Here is a 23,681-nt window from a genome sequence, read left to right as displayed (position 1 = left end):
AAAAGCAGAATAGACCGTAACCCCTTGATACCACTCTGTCAGCATGGAAAACACAGAAGAATCTGTCTTAGGCACTGAGCTTGGGACTATCCTTAACTTGATCCCCATAGAACCTAGAACCTGTCCCTCATCTAGCCCCTCTCCCTAAGGTACCACTTTTGATTTTCTCTCTTTCTCTTTTTTTCCTCTCTTTTAATGGGCTGCTTTGGCTCCTTCCTCTTCAAGCATCAGTATGCCTGCCCTCTGTTTGTACTGTGACCTCCTGCCTTCTCTCCAACACTCTCAACATGTCTTTATTTTCAGAGAATCATCCAGAGCCTGCCATTCCCCTTCCACTGAGTAAGCCGCATGCCTTCCGTTTGTCATCATGTCTAAAACTAATTCTGTCTTTATTTTTCTTTCCTTCCCTTTTTGGCCTCATTTTCTGTTTTCTCGTTCAACTTTTCTTCTGCACCTGTTCTTCTGTTATGTTCTTTGTTTGGTTTAACATCCCATACTACTCAAGGAGTGCTGTGAAAATAGGACTACCACCGATGCAACTTTTTGGGAACAACCTGAATTTCCCCAACAGACCCACCACAGTAAAAAACTTTTTAGTATCCCAGAAGTAGCCGAAGAGGATGGAGACTATTCTGAGCTGCTACACAAACAAGGTTTAGGGTTGTCCTATAAGGTGAAAGCCCCAGGGCCCAGAGGGCCTAGGTTCCCCAGATGTTGCATTGAAGACAAAGCCCAACAGGCCACCTGGTTCCCAACTAAGCACAGGCTCTCTGGGTTTGCTCACCACTCAGAGGACTCTGCCCCTGAAGATAAGGGTTACAGATTTAGCCGGGCCCTCACCCGGAGCCCAGACAGTGGGCTTGACTGCGGGAGTGAGGAAGAAGAGTCTCGGTTTAGCTTCAGAAATGTTCATGGTCATCCATCCCCTCACGCTGGCCCCCCCTGCTGCCCAGGGCGCAGCCACTGTTCATGCCGGAGAAGTCCAAGGCCCCTTCTAGCCCGTAGGAAAACACTGACCCGGCAGACCAGCATTGAGGAAGACTTTGGAGAGCAGTTTGCCCCCAGTGAGGTCATCAGGAACAATGGGACCACACCTGGCCCCGAGAGAACTAGCCCCAGGAAGAGTCACTACAGTGATCCCATGAAGCCAGAAGACCCTTGTTGTGCCTGGAAGGTCCAGATGAGTGACAGCAGGGCTCCTGGCCTGCTTACAAAATCAGCTCCCAGAGATGGAGAAGGTTCTTTGGTGTGTGAAGTAAATCCTCCCTTCTACCATCTGCTTGCCAATCCAATCGGTTTTCTTTCTTTCTTCTTTTAATTTTCTGATGCCCATCTTTGGGAACTTTCTCCACTGGCTCTCCTTCCATTCTTCATGCATTTTTTTTTTTTATTTTCTCAGCCTCATCATTTTGCAGGCTTCTTACCATGCTCAAGACCTCCTTACTTTGCTTATAATGATGATTTTCCCACAGAACGAATTACAATAATGGCTGCTTTTATTAAAGGACAACTGAATCTAAATTTTAATTAAGGGTTAGCTGAACTAGAATTATCAGAAAGTTTGGCTTTCTTGGTGCTTTTTCCCCTTCCTCTATACACCCATCACCATTGTTATGACTGCTGCTGATGACAAGATCATTGTGGATTGAAGTATTTGGCTTTTATTCTTTGACTTTAAAACAAAATTGAAGGGAAGAGTTCATAAATGAGACTGTGTATTGCTTCTAGTTTGCCTTACCCTTCCCACCACCCAAATTCGAGGAAGAATTTTCTATCCTTTGCCATCCTTTGAACTCATTATCTAAGATAGCTCTCTAACCTGTTCCCTGGACCTGAGTTACTAGCACTAAAAGAGTTGGTGTTTGATAATAATAATAACTGGCATTTGTATAATTCCTTAAAACTTGAAAAGCACTTTTTAACCCTTACAGACATTATCTCATTTGAGTCTCATAATAATTCTATGCAGTGTAGATATTATTAGTCCAGATATTATTACCTCCATAGTACAGATGAGGAAATTGAGGCTCAGAGAGATTAAATGTTTTCATAGGATCAAAGACATGGACCTGGAAGGAATCTTGGAGGTCATTGAACCTAATCCATTTCATATTAAGGAAAGAGAGATTAAACAACATGGCTAGGGTCATACAACAGGTGTCAGAGATGGTATTTGAACCCAACTCTTCCAAAGAACAAGTCCAGTATTCTGTCTACTACACTGAATTGGTTCCCATACATCTCTAATTTGCACCCCCTTTTCAGATCACCCCCTCCTGTATACTATACGCTGGAATGGAAATGCAGGTGAAGCTTTGAACTGCTTAGCCTAAACCCTCCCCCAACCTCATTCATCCACTCCATCCCACGCCACCCCCAAGCCTGAGTTGGTGCAATCCATTATGTTGCTGCAAGTGACACTAAATACGAGACCATCACCAAGCAAGGATTTCACCATCAGTCCAGGAAGTCTCAAGGGTTTAACCTCTCTACACCCAGGACTCCTTGCCCACAGCTTGGGAAGTTTAGTATTATAATGCTCTCCCTTTGTTCATCATAAGCTCTTGTATTCAAATCAGTATCATGAAACATTACAAATCTTTTGTTTTTTCCTTGGAATAATTGAAGCTTTTCATCTAAATGAGCAGTGAACTGACCCAGGAGTTCCCCTTAGTTCACCATAAGTCACTGAGGTTTGTTTTAGAGCAATGCATAGAAAGATCTAGGCTTAGACAATCTGAACATGCAAAGGAAATTCCAGTCCACAGGTTTATTACCGTTACATAGATAGCTATGCTCCAAACAGTACATTTGGAAAATTTTGAATTTTTCAGGCAATAGAATGGTAGATGTGGGAAGAACCCTAGAGATGAATGGATCATTGGATCATATCTACAAATAGAAGAGACTGTAGAAGTCCTAGTGCCTACTTACTCATTCTGAAAAAAGAGGAAAATGAGAACCAGAGAAAAGGAGGGACTTGCTACAAGGTGATATACTTAGTTAATGACAGAGATGGGACTGAAATCTGGGTCTCCTGCCTTCTAGTTCAGGGCTCTTTCCATTACCCCACACTGCCTGGGTAGAAAGAGACCCAATGAAATACATCCCTTGGCTACACATTAACAACTCATATGGCACCTTAGAATTCAAATTGTAGAGGGAAGACCTCCATTGTCTTTAATGATCAATTGTATTTTATTCTACCAGAATATAAGCCTTAGCAATTTTTGTTCAAGTTCTTTATGGATAGCAACAGCAGACCCAAAATATGGCACCCAAGTGAATCATTTTGTACAACATGGCCAAACTTGACTTAATTGGAGATTGACGCTGGTCTGCTTCTCTTTCAGGCGCTTCAGCTAACCTTTCAGTTAAAAGCTAAGTTTAGTTGCCTTTAGAGCTTCTGCTCCCCAACCGAAATGATCTTTGCAAATGTCCATGAGCCTAGTGATGGTGAAATTTGTGACTCTGTTGTGTTGTTTTGTCTTCAGCTTTTAGGAAATCCAGCATCTGCCGGACGGACGGATAGGGTGGATCACCCGGGTCGAAGGTTATCACATGGCAGTGCTGGACCTCAGAGGCCCCGGCCAATGATGGTCCCTTCCATTGGTCAGTTGACCTGTTTGGTACATTTCTGATCTTTGCAAGTACAGAGTGAATTCTTAGTCCTTTATGTATAGCATATGTGTATTTGTGTTTATATAGTTGTGTGTACATATATTTATTTATGTGAAAGTATAGTATTAAAGCTAAAATAGAGACGGCTCTCAATAATCCATGTTAGTATAAGATAGGAAGAGCAATCTGCTTCAATCTAAGACGTACAATTTAATTTCTAACTATGTGCCAGACTAGTGCTGGGCACTGGAGATACGAAGACAAAAATGAAATCTTTGTCCCCAAGAAGATAACATTCTGAGGGAATGCAATATGAAAACAGATATGTAAAGTATATACATAATTGCATGTGAGGGAAGAGGGCATTAATGCCCAGAGGAATCAGGAAAGGCCTTCTTGTGCTAGCCTTTAATTCAATATCCAGTTGTATTTTTTAAGAGAGCTACCATTCAGCACCCATGTGTAAGCAGTCTGAACTTCTCTGCCTCTCCTAGAGAGGTTCATCCTAGAATGGGCACTGATAAGAAATTGACGGAAGAGGAAAGAAAAACAAGAGATAATGAAATCCACAAAATGGTTCATCAGTCCTTGGATCACTGAGAGTTAATATGACAATGGGGGGAAGGGACAGTTGATCAGGTGAATCCAGACAAATGGTACTGTTGAGAACTAAAAGCAATGACTGGGAGAAGACTGCATATTGAAATGTTGATTGATACAATTTAAAACTAAGCTGAAGAGAATGACAGTCCAAGGCATGGATACAGGAATCTGAAATTGATGCTCCCCTCCTTTCACCCACCTAGCCATCCTTCCATTCGTTGATCATCATCCAACTTTCAGTTTCCATTCTCTTAAATACTTTTTGGAATTCAGCAAGTTGAGCCAATGTTGTCCTTCCATCTGTTGCACTGGATCCATTGGATTAAAACGAGCCTGTGGACAAATGTCAGGGGACACATTGGGGCAGTTTCACTTTTCTGTTGTTTGAATGAATCAGGATCATACAAAGGTTTGTTCTAGAAAAAAGTGAAAGAAAAGAAAGGAAAAACAAAAGAAAGAAATTCCAAAAAGTATCATGCACAAGATAATGGAACCCAATTATTGAGTGAAGTTGTGTTTTTTTTAAGCATGCACAAACACACACTTGTGCATGCACATATACACTTACATACACACTTGCACAACCTCTGTCACATTCAAAGAAAATTGAAAGCATAACAAGATTGCAAATAAACTATAAAGTTAAAAATAAAGAAAAGAACCAGAAACAAATGCTGTTTCTCTATCAGATAGTTCAGAGAAAAGACAACATTTAGGCATCTGATGTTGGGCCACTAACAAGATTCTGCTCCTAAATGCTAAAGGGGCAATGAGTTCTCTTTCCAGGTTTCCTGTCACCTCTGCAGTTATAATAGAACTCCCCCAGTTACTCTAAGAGAGCTCAGTATAACCAGGCTTGACTACCTCATTCTAGTTTTTGAGTCAGTATAATTCTGATGGAATATTGGGAGGATTTTTTTAAAAAAGCATGGCAAGGTTTCAAGTGATGTGAGAAGTCCCAAGCACTCCCTGTCCTTGAAAACATCTTTAGCAATCAAAAGCATTGAAAATCAACTTGAACAAATAGAAAGAATTTGGTGAGGTTCCTAACTTGTTCCATAATGGTTTATAAAATATTCATAATCTCAACAAGCCTCACTTGTCAAATCTGCATTCATTCTGTATAGAAGTTTCTCTATGCTAGCTACAAATTTTGATTTGTTTTTGAGAGAGATTAGATTTATCATCATTACCCAAAGATTTGCCTTCCTTTTATTAATGAAGAAGGCAGGAAACTAAACAAGAGAGAGTGGACGAGGAAAAAGAAAGGAGAGAAGGGGAGGAAATGAAAGAAAAAAATAAGGAAACCAGGCAAGATGTGAAAGAAAATAAAGGAGGGAGAAAGCCAGAAAGAAGGAAGAATAGGAAAAAAGAAAAATGGAGTAAAAGAAGGAGAGAGAAGGATGAAGGAAAGGGAGAAAGTGAGAAAAAGAGAAAGAAAAATGAAGGAAAGAAAGGAGGATGTTAATCTCGAAGGGAAGAGGAAGAAAGGGAAGGAGAGATAAAGGGAAAGAAAGGAAGACAACTAGGCAATCTGGCAGGTGAGTTAATCTATTCATTTAATCAACTGATCGGTAAGTATTTATTAAGTGCCAGATATGTTCTCTAGGCACTGTGTGCTGCCCATAGACAAAAATAACAGTCTTTGCCCTCAGGGAGTTTATATTCTATTGGGAGAGAAAATGATACATACCTAAGTATGAGGTATCTCAAAAGTCTTAAGCTATTAAAGTTTAATACTCTTCTAAGACTTTCAGAACATCCTATTCATTCAAGACATATACAAAATAAATATGAATTAATTTTGGCAAAAAACCACTAACATCCAGGGGGATCTGGAAAACCTTCATGCAAAAGTCAACACTTCAGATGAGCTTGGAAGGAAACTGAAGATTCTACTTGGTGAAAATGAATGAGAGTGCCTTCTGTGAAAAAAAGAATGCAAAGGCTCAGAGATGGGCATTGGGGTCCAGCGTGCAGGCCAGTTAGTCTAGACAATCAAATACATAAAGAGGAGTAATAACAAGGCTGGGAAGGTAAGATGAAGTGAACTTTTGAAGGGTGTTAAATGCCCAACAGAGGAATTTGTTTTAGATTCTAAAGAAAATAGGGAATTGCTGGAGTTGATTGACCAAGAAAGTGACGTGGTCAGACCTGTGCTTTAAAAGGATTGTTTTGGCAGTAGTGTGGAAGATGAATTGAAGGCAAAGATGAAGTAGACAGAGCAGTTAGGAGGCTGTGGCAATCACACACCCAGGTGAGAGGTGATGAAGGCTTTAATTAAGATGGTGGCCATGTGAGTAGAAAAGGGGAGAGATGTGAGCAATACTGCAGAGGTAAATTCAATAAGAGCTGGCAATTGATTTGATGTGTTGGGGTAAGGATGAGTGTGGATTAGGCGATGACTCCTGGGCTACAAACCTTGGCCACTTGGAGAAAGGTGGTACCCTCACTAGTAATAGGGAAGTTTGGGAAAAGGGTAGGTTTGGAAGAAAAGATAATGAGTTCAATTTGAACATGTTGGGTTAGAGATGCTTACAGGACATGCAGTAGAAAGTATCTAACAAGCAGTTGGTAATGAGGTTTGTAACTCAGAGTAAAACTGGGGCTAAATAAATAGATCTCAGCATCATCTGCAAAGAAACTATAATTAATTAATTAAACCAAGAAACAGACTAAGAGACAATGTGGAAATGGAAGAGAAGAAAGCCTGAATGGAGACATAAGATATCCCTAGAGTTCAGTAGATGAAGTAATGAAGACACAGGAGGAATGTCAGACAGGTAGGAGGAGATCCAAGAGGGAGCAGTGTGATGAAAAACCAGAAGGGAAAGAGTATCCAGGAGAAGAGATTAGTCTATAGTGTCAAATGCTACTAAGACATCAACAAAGATGAGGACAGTAAAAGGCATCAGAACGGGCAATTAAGAGAATATTGATAACTTTAGAGAGACAGGTTTCAGTGAAGTAAGAATCTAAACTGCAAAATATTAAGAAGTAACTAAGAGGAAATGAAGGCAAGGAAACTGGAAAGCTTTTTCTAGGAGACTGGCTTGGAAAAGGAGAGATTTAAGATGGTAACGTGAAGACATCTCAGAATCAAATGAGAGTTGACCCTACCATGTCAAGTACATTTAAGGCAACAACTGTGTGTCAAGCATTGCTCTTAGTACTGGAGATACAAAGAAAGGCAAAACACAGTCCCTGTTCTCAAGAGGCTCAAAGGCTAATGGGAGAAACAACATGGAAACAACTATGTACAAAAAGAAATTTGTTGTTGTTCAGTCATTTTTTAGTTGTGTCCAACTCTTTGGGGCCTCATCTGAGATATTCTTGGCAAAGATTCTGGAGTGGGTTGTCAGTTCCTTCTCATTTTTACAGATGATGAAACTGGGGCAAGCAGGGTTAAGTGACTTGCCCAGGATCACACAGCTAGTAAGTATCTGAGGCCAGATTTGAACTTAGGAAGATGAGTCTTCCTGACTCCAGGACCAATATTCTATCCACTGAGCCACCTGACTGCCCACAAACAAGATTTACAGATGATAAATTGAGGATAATCTTAGAAAGAAGGCATTCATATTAGGCATAATCATGAAAGGCTTCTTGTAGAAAATGAGATTTTGACTTGGACCTGAAGGAAGTCAGAGTAGCCAAAGATGAGGATGAAGAGTATTCCAGACCTGGGAGACAAATCTGCGATTGGAAGATGGAACGTACTGCTAAAGTAAAAGGCAGGAGACCAGTGTCATTGAATCACAGAATGTATGAAGAGGAGGAAGGTATAAGACAGGAAAGGTATGAAGGGGGCAAGTTGTGAAAGCTTTAAAGCCAAGCATAAGATTTTGTATCTGATATATATATATATATATATATATGTATGTGTATATATATATGTATATATATACATTTATGTTATATTATATTACATTATATTATATATAAAACAAGTGACAAGAGCCTCCAAAGTGTAGTGAATGGGGCTGGGGTTGGCCTTGGGTTAATAGATAACTAGTCTTACTGACTTCCTATGCTTTGGGAAGACCAATTTGACAGTCAATTGGAGTGTGTCTAGAATGGGAAGAGATTTGAAATAGGGAGACCAATTCCCAGGCTATGGGAGTAGTCTGGGCTAGAGATGATAAGGTCTTCTACCAAGGAGGTAGCAGAGTCCGAAGAGAAAAGGGAGCATATACAAAAGATGTTCTGAAGGTAAAATCAACAGGACTTGGTAACCATGTGGGACTCCTTTAATTTCTTCTTGAGAACCTCCACTGAATTTGTTTTCTGAATTTCCCTTTAGTCAAGATATTAGGAGAAGGCTAAAATCATGCCTTGTTCCCATGAGTTATTGCTAACTGAACTACTCAACAGATTCACGTAGTTTGTATTTATAGATACAGTGGGAATAAATTCTAGTGACCTAAGACTAAGAATGTAAAGTCTGCTGAACTAAAACTTCCAGAATTTAGAGCCATAAAGTCAACGAACTTCGGAACAAGGAGGAACCTTAGGGTGCTTCATTCTAGAGAGAAGGAAATTGAGATCCATGCATTGATGGACTGAGTTTTGCCCAAGATCCCAGAGTAAGTGAGTCGGGGAAGAACCATTAAAGAACCTAGTTCTTTTGACTCCAAAGCCAAAAGTCCTATGCACTTCCACTGATTGAATGTGAATGCATCTGGATATCTGTCCCAACTGTCAGGTGGGTCCTGCCCAGTAGCTGCCTGAGAGGACTTGGAAAAGTCAAGAAGTTTCCCTTTGACCACTAGGAAAAAGACAGGAAAGAAAGATGTAGCAGGAAGATTGTTGACTTCTAGGTCAGAAGGCCTGGGTTCAAATCCTGGTTTTACCATTTACTTACCTGTGTGACTTCAGGAATGTCACCTAACCTTTACCCTTCCCTCCCTGTCTCAGTTTCCTTATCTGTAAAATAAAGGAGTTGGAGTACATGACTTCAAAGTTCCCTTTTAACTCCAAGTTAACCAGTGGAGTCAGAACCAGTGGAGTCCGAACTATCAAATGTGGTCATGTATGTCGAGTTTTTGTACATGCTTTGTAAATGTAAGCAACTATGAGTACTTAAATAGAATAGGTCAAGTATGGGCACATCTCTTTATTTAGTAGACTCTTCACAAATTCGAGAAAAATAGAGTATCTGATACTGAAAGCTTTCCAGTAGTCTGTTTTGTGAACTACCTCTGAATGTAGGTCTAGAAACAAATCCCAAAACACATCACAAGAATACAACTTAGGAACTGGGAGGATAGGGAAATCCCACAGGTGTCAGATCCCTGAGTTCCAATGAGTTTGATAGCAGACAAAGAAATGAGGAAGGAAGGAATGATTCAATAGAACACATTACTTCAACATGATCGGGAGCTAGTGTTGGAGAGAGAACTGAGTCTAGAAACAAAAGACTCGTTTTCAAATCCCAACTCTGATGCCCATTACCTGTGGCTATGGGGAAATCATTAAGCTTTTCTCCTCATTAAAATGAGGGCAATATTGTGATCATTTGGGTACATTTTCTTTTTTTTTGACATTTTCAAAGAGAACATAAGGAGGAAATGTGCCCATTTTATCCCTTGGAAGGAAAAACTGGACAGAGGACCCAAGAAAATGATTAGATTCTACCAGTTAAATATTGTTGTTCAGTCATTTCAGTCATGTCCAACTCTTCATGACCTCATTTGGGTTAGGGTTAGAATTACAAAGGTACTGGAGTGGGTGTGCTATCTCCTCCTCCAGCTCATTTTACAGATGAGGAAACTGAGGCAAACAGAGTTAAGGGACTTGCCCAGAGTCACCCAGGTAGTAAGTGTCTGAGACTGGATTTGAATTCAGGAAGGTAACTCTTTCTGACTTTAGGTCCTGCATTCTACGTTCTTTCTGTAGCACCCGTTGCTGCCCTACCAGTTAAATAGACCACCCATAATTGTTGATCCACATTTTCCTTATGATAAATATGGTGAAAGTGAAACAAAACAAAAATATGAGTTTTGGTTTTAACAGAAGCCTGATCTCCCTTCCTAAAGGCTAAATTTAATGCCCAGTGATCACACAACGAAGAATATCTTTTAATGCTATGTGGAACTCCTGGCTATTAAGGAAGCTCCTTTTCTGATTTCCCAGCTAGAGTGTATCAAGTAGTGTGGCATGGTGGATAAGAGTGAGTGCTGGACTTGCTATCAGGGAGACCTGGGTTCAAATCCCACCTCTGATGTTAGCTGGTTGATCTTGGACGAATCCTTTTGCCTCTCTGATCTCCAACCAACTCTCTAAGGGCTTTAGGTTATAGATAGGCTGATGTGGGCTGGTGGAGAGGACTCTCTATGAACTCTTGAGAGATCACATTAGAGACGGAAGCGATCAATTAGTCCAACGCTTTCATTTTACAGATGAGGAAAATGAAACCGAACAAGGGGAAGTGACTTACTCTCTTGCAGGGGGAGTAGGTAGCATAGCCTGTAGTCAAACTCAAGTTCTCTGATTCCAAAACTAATATTCTTTCCATTTCAATTTAAAATGACAAAAATTCTGTAGCCATGAAAAAAAAATCAACACCAGGAGATCCTGCCAGTATCAAAGGGTTTCTAAGCAAGACAATAAAAGATAATCTTCAGGAAGTACCTAATTAATTATGCTTGGAGTTTTTTTCTCAGAATCCTCAATTCTTTAAAATTAATTTAGCTTTTTATTCATCAGTGCAAAGGACTTGTCATATTAGTCCAATCTTCCAAAACAGTAGCATATTCAGGGTAAGAATCTGCTGCAAAAATCCACTTTCTTTCTCCCCCTCCACACACGCTTAGTCTCCTGCAGGGTGACTCTACTTCAGTTTTTATAACTTGTCCCCATTCCTGAATCAGATGAAATCAGTGAAGGTTGGCCTTTTAAAAAGGAGCCCTTCATCTCCATGGTCCTCCCGTGCCAAAGGAGGCTTTGTTTAATAGACCATTCCCTTTTTCTCCATAGAAATTACAATGGACAGTAACAGTGAAGGCGGTCGGTCTCGGTCAGGTAGTGAGGGAAATATCCCCTCTGTAAACGAAGAAGCTTATTGTCGCAGCATGGGTGGACACAGAATGCGGCCTCTGCATCGTGCCATGACCCCTGGCCTTAGACACGGTATGCCAGAATTTCTTCCTCCTTTATCACAAAGACGCATCTTCCAACTGCGTATTAATCAAACTCCGTGTCTGTGACAACTTTGTATGTCAGGGCCTAACAGGAGGCCAAGGGGGTATCACCGCAGGTAAGTTTCTGGGATTCAGTCCAGCCTAATCCCCAAAAGAAAATGGCGGGGGGAAGCCTCAAACTTCTCAACTTTGCACTCCAGAAAACTTTTTCATAATGCATTTTTTTTTAAAGCTAGGAACACTTCATTTCATGAACCTCTATGAAATCATCCATTCTCTCTCCATAGCTGTTTGACGCTCATAAGCACACAGCAGAATACCTCCTGAGCATAGGACAATGCCTGGCATGTAGTCGGTGCTAAATAAATGTTTATCATGTACATAATGTGGATTTCCTTAGCAAAACTTTGACATCCCAACTAAGATATACAGAAGCATCTTTTACCCAGCCCTGAACTTCCCCACCCTGGAGAATCATACCTTACATATCCACTCATTAACTCAACAAATTTAATCAATCAGCAATTATTTATTAACTGACTCTTTATGTGCCAGTCACTAAGCTTGGTGCTGGAGAAATAGAGTTAAAAGTTAAAAACAAACCAAAAACAAAGCATTTTCCTAGCCCTCACAAGGCCCACGAACATAGCAGTGTGACATCCGGGAAAAACAAACAAATTGAGTTATCAGATTTGAGTCTTTTTCCAGGAGATCCCCAGCCTCAATTAAATAACAGGCCAGGACCACAAAATAATGTTTAGAAGTCCTGTTTCTTAGCAGGGAGCAATTATGAAGCAAATCATTGTTTGCCTGAAAAATATAAATTATTAAAAGTTATATAAAAGTTATATTATATTATAAATTATATATTCATTTATCATTATATATTATATATGTAATTACAGAACATGGAAATTATATTGAATATATTACATATAAATTATAAAAATATATAATTATAAATTATTTTAAAATTATTTACCTGAAAAAATTTGAATTCTTATAATTTTGGGGGTGAATAATTTTTTATAATTTACAATTATATATTTTTATAATTTATATAATACATACATATACAATGTACTGCTTTCAGAGTACACAAATTTATTGAGTAAATCACATTTTTTTTTTACTGAATGAATCTGATGGTTGTCCTTCAAGTATGATTCACTAATATTGAGCATCTATATGGCCCCTGAAGACAACCACAGAGGCAGACAGAAATACACAGTAATCTAAAGAAGTACTGGTGAGAGTAGAGAAGGACCAGGAAAGGCTTTGTGGAGGAAGTAGACACTGATGTATGCCTTGGAAGAAGATGAACATTCAACCCTTGAAAGAAGATCGTTGCCTTTAGGGAAAAAAAATAAAAGCTCTGTTAAGTGCTATCCTCATTTTCTCACTTCTCTTACATGCCTTTGTCTTCTTCTCCTCTCCCTTCTGTGTGTATATGTGCATGTGTGTATTGGTACTAAACTCGACTGTCCTTCCAACCTCCTCACTTCTAGATCTTCCCATTTGCCTTCCTCCCTCCTGCTGAACCTTAGGACAAAAAGAATACTTAGTATATACATCAGTCATCTCCCATCAACCCACTATGGTGCATGTATAGCTATATAGTTATACATATAATGTCATTCCATATATATATATGTATCTATATGCATACATATGGGTATATTATTTCAGTTTTCCAACCAAAAAATCAACACCTAACTACTAAAAAAAATTCAACTTGTATTTTTTCGAAAAGTTGAAACATTGGTGGTGATGGTTAATAGTTATGACAGATTGCCATTTATTTCCAGGGCAAATAAAATTAGGTACTGGTTCACTAATAATGAATTAACCCTTGTTTATTCACATGTGGCATAGTGAATATAGGGCTGGCCTCGGAGCCAGGGTTTGACTTTTGCCTCTTACACACACTGGCTGTGTGACTGAGCAAGCCATTTACTTGTATGACTCAGTGCTCTAGAGTCTAAAAAACTCTCTAAAGGCAGCAAGTCACAGAGAAGGTACTTCCTTGTATGAACTGGAGGAAGGGGGTTCCCTATATCATTGAAATCATAGGTCAAGTCCCCATTTCTATCTAATTACATATATACCTTGGCTATTCATTATCCCACACTTCAGTGAGTTTATGGTTTTATCAATGTGGACACTGTCCCTCTGATTATATAAATTACAATCCATCCAAAGCCTGCCTGCCCTGTTTGACTCTCACTCGTATATTCCCATAAAAACACTAAAACAAATACGGCATTAGGGAAAATATTGGTTACCGAAATGAGACACTGACTATGCTGTGGTTTTGACTCTTATATTACACAAGGCCATCAGCTTGGGAAATAGATTTCTCCTGTCCACGGTTTCTGATCCAAAAGAATCCACTCAAAGAGATGTACAACTGCCCCTTCCTCCTATGTCATGTTTGCTAACACCAGACGGAGGAATGATAGCCATTTTACAATTTTTCTGCCTAGCCCAATGAATGTCTTCTTCCTCAAAGTGGTTTTGGATATGCATTCATTTTTAATTAAATTAATTTTTATATGTAAGAAAAAACAAAAATGAGTATCCAACAAGGTTTCTAGATGGAATTTGATTTGAAATCATATTTCCTGCCAAAGCAGAGATGAATTTCTCAATTCAACCAAGGGACAGAATTGATAAGAACCACCAAGTTTTATGTTTCCTCATGTTATGCTTCTAGATGGATACTGCAGCCGGGATCGACTGTCTCCAGAACTGTATGAGGAGTCTGAAACAGACCCCGGTGCCGAGGACCTTTCAGTCCGAATATTTGTCGCTCTCTTTGACTACGATCCACATACAATGTCTCCCAATCCTGATGGGGCAGAAGAAGAGCTACCATTTAAGGAAGGACAGATCATTAAGGTGCAACGGGATGGAATACTCGATCTCCTTCTCTGTCTCACCCCTCCATGCCTCCCAAAGTCTTCCTTTTTCCTCCATGGGAAAAGTAGTCAGCCTAGTGATTTCCAAAAGAACCTTGATAACTGTAATATTAACTGAACCCAATGATTAATTCACTCCCAATTTTAAATACATTTGGTAGTTAGATTAAATGAATGATTCACAATGCCATTAGCAAGGCAATATGAGTTTGCATAATTTAAAGACTGCCATTATTTGTATTTTTCAAAATTCATTTTGAGAATTTTCATGGCCAAAGGATTAATCACTCAGTGATAACCTGCTGGTTGATGAACCTCTTCATACTTCTCCTCAGGGAGCAGGTATAATTTATTGCCAGGATATACTCATAGTTTATCCAGCTTGGCAAGACCTGCCAGCCTCAGGGTTCTTGGCCTTTTTTTTGTATTGTAGACCACTTTGGTAACCTCACAAAGTCTCTGGATCCTTTCATGGAACGATATTTTTAAATGTATAAATTAAAATATGCAGGATTACAAAGAAGACAAAATATTCAATCATTAAAATATACTTTTTAAAATTCATAATTAAGAACTCCTCCCACGAACAGCTTGCAATCCAAGTCATTTTGCATTTATTAAGTGCTTGCTATGTGCAAGGCAAGAGGCAGCTATGGGGAAGTGGACAGAGAGGAAACCTCTGAGTCAGGAGGAACTGGATTCCAACGCCTCTGACAAATCCTGACTGTATTACACTGGGCAAATCATTAACCTCTCAATAATCTAGGCATCTAAGGTCATAAATTGAAGAGAAGGTGATTATAGCTTGCATTGACAGAGGAAATTTTGTCATATGGGATTTCCCAATACAAAAGAAATAAGAGGTCCAGTATTCACTTCTATGAATGAAATGAATACTTTATGAAGTGCTTACTATGGAAAGCACTGTTTTAGACATTGAGAATAAAAGTAGAAAAGACCATTCTTCTTTTCAAGGAGGGAGAGAGAGTCTAATAGGGGAGAGAGTACCTATAGAAGAGATCCATCCCCCTATTTATATATTTTAACAACTTATAATATTAGTGATCTCATCAGTGTCTATTCCCTATACCTAGGAATAAGACATCATGTGATATTCTAGGGATACAAAGACAAAAAAAACCAGTTCCTTCCCTCAGGGAAGGTGACCACATATAATCACATGACTTTTACACACCATTTAGGTTTATGGAGACAAAGATGCTGATGGTTTCTACCGTGGGGAAACCTGTGCCCGACTTGGCCTTATACCATGTAACATGGTCTCAGAAATACAAGCTGATGATGAAGAAATGATGGACCAGCTCCTTAAACAAGGCTTTCTCCCTCTGAATACCCCTGTGGAAAAAATAGGTAAGGCTCAACCCATGGTCTGAGGTTTGGGGGCTGTTGCCTTGGCTGTTAAAGCTTTTGTTTCTCTAATTTTGTAACGGTCAGCTCATTAGGGGATATGTTCTGTGTCTTTTAATTGTTGCATACTCTCTGGAAAATGAGAATATCAGTGTGCCTTGGGCAAAATCAACTTGTCAAGGCAAAATTTTAATGGTCTTGGTTGGTTGTTGTCCTTTGTCATCAGAGGATGAATGGTAAAGTGAAATTTCAGTGTGTCCAACTGTGGATGATCAGACCAATATGAGCTCAGAATGCTCTACCACAAGTTGGGCACAGATAGTCCATGTGAATATTTGGGGTGGATACTCTAGATTTGTGCATCCTACATTTACTTTGTGCTGTCTCAATTCTACTTTTCTCAAAGAGCACAGCACCCTTTCTAATGTGGGCACATCACACTGAGCAGTCCTATGCCAGTGTCTCCCATGTTATACAGTCAAATCCAAAGTTCTTGAGAGATTTGGTGGTCTTATTGGATATCTCAAAGACCAAAAGGGTCCTGAACACATAAGACCCCTCTTCTTAATAGAACTCAATGCTTAAGTATCGCTTTATTTGTACCTAAGAGTTCCCCAACTAGAAAGCATAAAATAACAATTTGTTTATTATGCTTTTTTAATTCTTTCAACAATATCCTATCTACAACAAATAGGAAAGGATGATGACAAAGGGTTATTGCATCCTTCAAGTTAATACTGCTTATCCAAAAGGTTTAAAAGCTTTCTTGTGGTGGTAGTGGTGGTGGTGGTGGTGGGTACATGTGACTAATGTTTTAATTGGTTAGGTATTTGACATTCACTCATTTTTCTTAACCTCTCACCTCAAACCAATGATCTTAAACCAGTGGTTAAGCGTTGGCTGAAACCATTTTCAGCAAGTCTTCAACAGAATTCTTTTACATCCCTTATTCATTTTTTTTAAGTAATAGGGAAAATCTCCCCACCCCCATACACTTCTTCTAAACAGCTACAGAAATGGAGATAAAGTCCAGTTTCATGTTATTTAGATCTAATATTTTAATTCTTTAAAAATGGGGTTAAGCATTTTAATTCAGAATTCAAAAATTCCACTTCAAATTCTCAAATTAAAAAATATGTACAACCAAATTCCATTCCAAGTCCATTCCAAGAGACATCCCATCCTTTTTGGAATTGTTTATAAATAGCTACATTGTTTCAAGTTCAAACTCACCCCCAGGGTCCAAGGTTTAAATATGAGTATCTTTTCACTCCCCCCACCTTGACATTAAATCCAAGAGAGTGAAAGTCTTTGAACAGCTTCATATCTTCTCCTCTTTTTTATTTGTATGTATCCCTTCCCAGAAATCAGCTATGATCGTTTCAAAGAGAGCATTCTCTCTTTATATTGCAGATCCCAAAAGTCTAAAAGAGGTCTGTGCTAAGAAACAGTAACTTGATTCATGCGATCAATTAGGGGAAATGTTTTGAACTGTCTAGATTGACTTTTCAATTAATGCCTTTTATTTTTCTTCTTTTTCTTTCTTGTTCTTTTTCCTTTTTGCTTGTAGTAGAGGGACCCTTGACATCCAGGCTTAGTATCTACTTGCCCCACTAACTTATTAAGAAATGTGCCAAGGGTGGTGGTTCTCATTTTCCCAAGGCAGAATGTCCAAGATGAAGGGGGGGGGTCTCAATTCTTTCCTTCCACCTTTTTTGTTTTTAACTTTTCTACTTCTCCATACATATGTTCATTTTATTCTCCCTTCTCCTGCTTTCTCTATCTTGATTCATCTTATCCCTTTCAGCATTACAATTAATGTTATATCTGTCCAACTTTCCCTCAGGAGACTTAACTTCTCTGAATTAGTTGCCATGTCAGTGGAAAAAGGCTCTCTATCTATCTATCTATCTATCCATCCATATATATGTATATATATATATATATATACATATACATATATATATATTTGTATATGTATATATATGTATATATACATACATACATGCACACACACACACACACACACACACACACACACACTTCCTTCTTTTGACCCAGAGTAGAATACTTCTCACTATGCTTCCTTCTCACAGCCACCCTCCTTCCATGGCTGATCCAGCTATCAGCTGGAACTTCAGTCCTCAGGTTGTTACCAAGTTCAGGGTACTGTGTGGCAGGAAGCCATGTCATTCACTAGCTCATCTGGCCAGCCCCCAGTGTTTGTTGTAAGTAAAACTAACCAGCATGTTGCTCCTGTATCGCTTCATCCACGCTTCAAAATCATCCATGCCTCTCATTATCCTAAGATGGAGCATTTCTCAAATTTCCTTGTAATTGTATCACTTCTATTTTCATATCACATCCAACTTCGGGGGGAAGAAAAAGAAACCTGTAAGCTTTGGATGTGCTTTGATTTCTTCATATTAAGGAAACACAAATTGAAAGTCTACAGAAAGCACTTGTGGTCACTCAAAAGGAACAGGACCAGCTCTCATTGCTTTTAAACCTTTTGCCTTGGATGTGTTTTCATTTTTTTGGTACTACCAGGAAAAAATTAATCACTATTGGTAGAATTTCAAAAATAGTGTTGATGGAGAGGGGTTGACCCTGGTTCTATTTAGAAGGATGGAAGAAATATCCATCTTTCTTCTGGGAGAGGACGCCATTCACAGAGCTAGTTTGATCACTTAAATGCTACAGAATGATTTTCTTGGTGTAAGCTTACCACTGGACTCTTATCATCCAAAGTCCAGTCTAGCTAAGATCAGAGAGAGACTTCGCCAAGTTGGCTAGAGGGAGGTGAATTTTTCAGTCACAGTAACTCACAAAGACTATTTATTAAGGCCTAAAAAGGGTGGAATCTATCTGTACGAGTGGAGCAAAGTTCCATACCACCACCACCACCACTGTCACCGGCAATAAACACATCTTTGAAATGTGTGTGTGTGTTTGTGTGTATACATACATACACACGTATGTGTATAAATGGATATATTAGATAGAAAGAGAGATACATTAGATAGATAGACAGACAGACAGATAGATAGGCAGATGGATGGATGGATGGACCGATGGACAGATGGAAGGACAGACAGACAGACAGACAGATAGATGACAGATAGATGAATGGATAGACAGACAGACAGACAGAAAGACAGACAGACAGATAGAGAGATAGATAGAGAGATAGATCTTTTAGACCAAAGATTCTTGACCATTCTTCTTTCATGGACTCCTTAGACAGTGTGGTAAAGCCTATGGATCCCTTCTCAGAATAATGTTTTTAAATGTATAAAATAAAATTCATAAGATTATAAAAGAAGTAAAATATATTGAAATAAAGATATTATCCCCATTCAAATTCATGGACCCTATGAAATCTATCCATGTACCCCAGGTTAAGAACACCTGCGTTAGACCAATCATTTCCAAGGGATCATGAATTTCTTCCTCCACATATATATTTCTAGAATACATTTATATGATCTGTATTTTTTGAGGTCCTGTTTCCTGATATAGCTAGAGTATTCAATTTAATTCAATTAACTATTTACTAAACGCCTATTTTATGTTATATTTTATACTAGTCGCTAGAAATATAGAGACAAAAACAAAAGTGTCCTTGCTCTCAGGGAACTTATACTTTTCTAGGTGAGGGGAAGGAGGGGGACACAACCAATTGTACCAGATAATGTTCCAGGCATGTAGTTATTTATGGGAAAAGTTTTGTTGGATGACTTCAATATGGGTAGAGTCAAACCCTTGCCAGGTGAGTTTGTTCTCTCCCTCCCTAAATTTTAAGTAATTTAACCAATGAATTGGAGAAAAGGAAACAATCCAATGATGAATAATGACCTCTTTAAGAAAAAAAAGAAAAACAGGACGAATGAAATCCAAGGCAACTGATGTAAAGGAACAACAGCTCGTTCTGTGAGTAGGTGCTGTGCCTTGGTTGGATCTTGTTCCATCCTCTTGGATGGAGTAGGTCTCTATCTAGCTTGCTAGATCTGTGATATGGCTGCCACATTAGGGAGGACAAACACTGTCTATGTTTAAAATACTTGATGATAGCTTTCTTCTCCCCTCCCCCTGGAGCAGAAAGGAACAGACGGAGTGGCCGGCAGCACCCAGTGTCTACGAGAAGAATGGTTGCCCTCTACGACTATGACCCAAGAGAAAGCTCTCCTAATGTTGATGTAGAGGTATTGAATCAACACTCTTTTGGTTTGTTCCTACAAAACCCCCTTCCTGCCACCTTGTCGAAAGAGGGCCCCTTCCAGTGGGGTGCTAGAGGCAGCTAGTTAGCCTAATCAAGAGAGCCAATAGTTAAATTTTCAACATGAGCATTTATACCTTCAAAATTGGTAAATGCTACAAATCATGCTTGGTGTATTGTTCTATTGGTTGTCTAGACTTCAGAAAGTGATGATAAAATGAGAATAATGCAAATTAAACTTAAGAGTATGTGGTGTGTCCATTTATTTTGGAGAGCTGGTTGTCAAAGCCCCCACCACCAACACCATCCCATCGACTTTGGCCTTTATTGTTCCCCTGCCAGAGCAATAGTGCCCAGCCCTGCTTGGAAACAGCCAAAGGGAAATAAAAGATATGGTCAGCCTCTCTAGCTACATGACCACCTGTCCCTTTAATATTTTCCTGTGGACACAGATGGCACCACCAAACCCTCAGGCACTAGTTTCAAAGATTGAGGTCAGCACTTAGCTGCCAGCAGTTTGGAGTGAGAAAAGGGATGCTCAGTTGTTATCATTCCAGAACCATTGTTTTCTAAGGAAAGTAATGGGCGGGCCTGAAAAAATACAAGAAATAAATGGATATGAAGCTTTTTGTCTCTGGAGTATATCAAATCAAGGCAAGTGAACTTTGTATAGATGTAGACACTGCAAATCTTGGTTATATCTTACAATTCATTCTCACTTAGAGGTTTTCAAAGTGATTTTCTTCACAACAACTGATTGAGGTAAGTCAAATATTATAAGGTAGGAATTGTGGTATGATGATCCTGGTTTCAGATCCTGAATCTGCAACTTAACTACGTAAGCTTAGGCAAGTCCCTTTATTTATTTTCTCTGCATCTTGGTTTCTAGCTCTGCAAAATTAAGAGGCTAGATGAGATGATCACTAAGGTTTCTCATAGAACTGATTACTATTGTCATTTTCATTTCATTAATGAGAAAACTGGGGCTCAGAAAGGTAATCCCAGTAGAATTTACAAAATCACAGAGTCTGAGGTGGGACGTCCTTGCTCTGTACAATATTGTTTGGTATGGCAATGAATAAGTAAATTAATTTAGGTAGAACTGTTATTTTTATTATATTGACTCAGCCTATCCATGAACAATTGATATCTTTCCAATTGTTTAGATCTGACTTTATTTGTGTAAGAAACGTTTGTGGTATGCTAATAAGAGAGTCCTAGTTCAAACCTTGTATTTTAAAGAGGAGGAAACTGAGATTCACAAATATTAAAATGACTTCTCCAAGACACGCAAAGGAGATCCTCTCATTCTAAGCCCTGTGCCCTTTCCACTGCATGTCTTTGCAGATACCAAGTTATAAAATGATGACATTATGGGAACTAGAGTACTCAAAAGGCAGGATTATGGGCACCTGTGTGACCTTGGACAAATCAAATAAACTCCTCTGAACCTTAGCAAGAATTTGTGAAGTACCAACTTTATTTAAAAAAAGAAAAGGATGGAAAAGTCCCTTGTCTCAAGAAGTTTACTGTATGGAACAAGTTTTGTTTTGTTTTTTTTTTCGAGGAAGTGGGATTTATGTTCATTTACTTACAACTATAAACAGGCATTTCTATGGTAATAGTGAAAGTACAACTTGTTTTTGCTTGCAACTTGATTCAAGAAACACTAATAAATTGCCTACTCTATGCACAGTATCGTGCTATATAGTGAGTTACATAGCCCCAACTGAAAAAAAATTCCTACCCTCAGGATCTTCCATTGTATTTTCATGTTTTTCAAAATATGCCTGATCCCAGCTAGGTGGCACAGTGGATTGAGTTCTGGACCCAGAGTCATGAAGACTTGAGTTAAAATCTGGCCTCAGACATTAGTTGTGTGACCCTGAGAAAGTCACTTAACCTTCTTTGCCTCAGTTTCCTTATCTGTAAAATGAGCTAGAGAAGGAAATGGTGAACTACTCCAGTATCTTTGCCTAGGAAACCTCATGGACAGTATGTTCCCCAGAGTCATGAAGAGTCAGATACAACTGAATAACTAGACAATTAGAATACAACTAGATAACTGAACAGCTCGACAAGGCCCCTATGCTCTTAAAAATTAAGATCTCACATTAAGGAGATTCCAATCTAATGAGAAAGGATCATCTATTTGGAGCTGGAAGGGTCCACTTAGCCAGTCCATTTACAAAATAAGGAAACTGTGGCTCAAAGAAGTTTATGCGACTTCAAGGTCGCACAGGTGACCTTAATTCAAATCTGTATCCTTTGACTCCGAATGCGGTACTCTACCATTTTCCAAAGAGAACAGTGGATTCAGTGCTAAAATGCTCTTCTAGATCATCTGCCCCCATCACTTTATCTTGTAGATAAGGAAACTGAGATCAAGAGGTGGGAAATGATTTCTCCTAATTCTCCTAATTAGGAAGCTAACAATTAGCTGCAGATTTGGAATTCAACCTTGTTCTTTTGAGTGCAGCCCCTCTAAGCCAACCAATCCAGTCAACCAATTATGCATTAAATTTCTGCTATGTGCATACAATACATGCTGAGGAAACAATGACAAAAACCAATTCCTACCCTCAAGGAGCTTACTGTCTACTAGGTGTATACAACACGTAAGGAGGTAAGAGAGGGAATATGAATGGAACTTGTCAGTTTTGAGATATGCTGCAAAGGAAAGCAGGCAAGAAAATAAATCTAAACCAAGATAAGTAAAGATAGCACACCTTCCTTTCTTCACTCCCTCCCTCTCTATCTCTTTTATATTTCTCTCTCCTGCCTTCCCTTTCTTCCATCTTCCCTTACTCTTTTTCTTCCTTCCTCCTTCTTTCTTTCCCTCTTTCTCCCTTGACTTCCTCTCTTTTTCTCTTCCTTCCATCTTCCCTCCCTCCCTCCTTTCCTTTTTTCCTTCCCTCCTTCTTCTTTCTCTCTCTGCCTCTATTCCTTCTTCCCTTTTTTCTCCCCTCTCTTCTTTCTTTCTTTCCTTCCTGACCTTCTGTGCTATTCTCTTTAATTAAATTTAACAAGCATTTCTTCTTAGATACTCACAATATATACTGTGTCAGGTCATGAGGATACAGAGACAAAAATGAAATACTCTGTCCACAGGTAGCTGACAGTCTGTATGGTTTTATGCCAGCCTCAGTAAACAGGGGGAAAACTTGCTTCATAGGGCAAGTATATGCTACCATTTCTAAGATAACCACATGGAAGAAACAGTAATGTCAAATTTCTTCTCAAAACTATTCCTTTATTACAACCTAATACTACTTTCCTTTCCTATCTTTATAGGCAGAACTGACATTTTGCACAGGAGACATTATTACTGTGTTTGGTGAAATTGATGAAGATGGATTTTACTATGTAAGTTTTGGATGTACCAAAAGAGGTTATTCTTGTGTGTATGTGTGTGTGTGTGTGTGTGTGTGTGTGTGTGTGTTGCCCCCTGAAATGAGACTCATTTGAACTATGGAAAATCTAGCTAACAAATTTTGCCTGTTTTTTTGCTACATCTGTGTGTGTGTCAGTGGGTGTGTGTGTGTGTGTGTGTACCTGCACAAAACACTCACCTGTGAGGTACAGCAGGGTTAGGGTACAGAATTGATCTTTGATCTAGAAAGACTTGGGTTCAAGTCTGTTTCTGACACATACTGTCTGCATGACCCTATACAAGTCATTCAAACTCTCTGTGCTCTAGGAAACTTTCTAAGACACAGAGAAAGTGCTAGCTTGTGGGCAGGGAGGGAGAGGGGGAGACAGAGAAAAAAAAGAGAGACAGAGAGAGACAGAGTGGGGAGAAGAGGG

The 23,681-nt window shown here is 39.1% G+C and overlaps 1 protein-coding gene across 4 annotated transcripts in view; it reads left to right on the top strand.

Moving 5' to 3' along the window:
- The window catches only part of RIMBP2 (RIMS binding protein 2), a 475,720-nt gene that overhangs the window by 444,564 nt on the left and 7,475 nt on the right, over window positions 1-23,681 (top strand). For 3 of the 4 annotated variants that reach the window (XM_072600737.1, XM_072600735.1, XM_072600738.1), the window contains 6 exons: window positions 3,495-3,612; window positions 11,203-11,355; window positions 14,083-14,267; window positions 15,490-15,658; window positions 19,757-19,860; window positions 23,169-23,240. In XM_072600737.1, the coding sequence (XP_072456838.1) occupies window positions 3,495-3,612; window positions 11,203-11,355; window positions 14,083-14,267; window positions 15,490-15,658; window positions 19,757-19,860; window positions 23,169-23,240 (801 nt within the window). Of the gene's footprint in view, window positions 1-505; window positions 1,247-3,494; window positions 3,613-11,202; window positions 11,356-14,082; window positions 14,268-15,489; window positions 15,659-19,756; window positions 19,861-23,168; window positions 23,241-23,681 lie in introns of all 4 variants that reach the window. The other variant, XM_072600739.1, reaches the window with a different exon arrangement.

Source organism: Notamacropus eugenii, chromosome 4, assembly GCF_028372415.1.
Source record: "Notamacropus eugenii isolate mMacEug1 chromosome 4, mMacEug1.pri_v2, whole genome shotgun sequence".
Lineage (NCBI taxonomy): Eukaryota > Metazoa > Chordata > Mammalia > Diprotodontia > Macropodidae > Notamacropus > Notamacropus eugenii.
The sequence above is the reverse complement of the archived record's forward strand: the minus strand, read 5'-3'. Positions and strand labels throughout refer to the sequence as shown.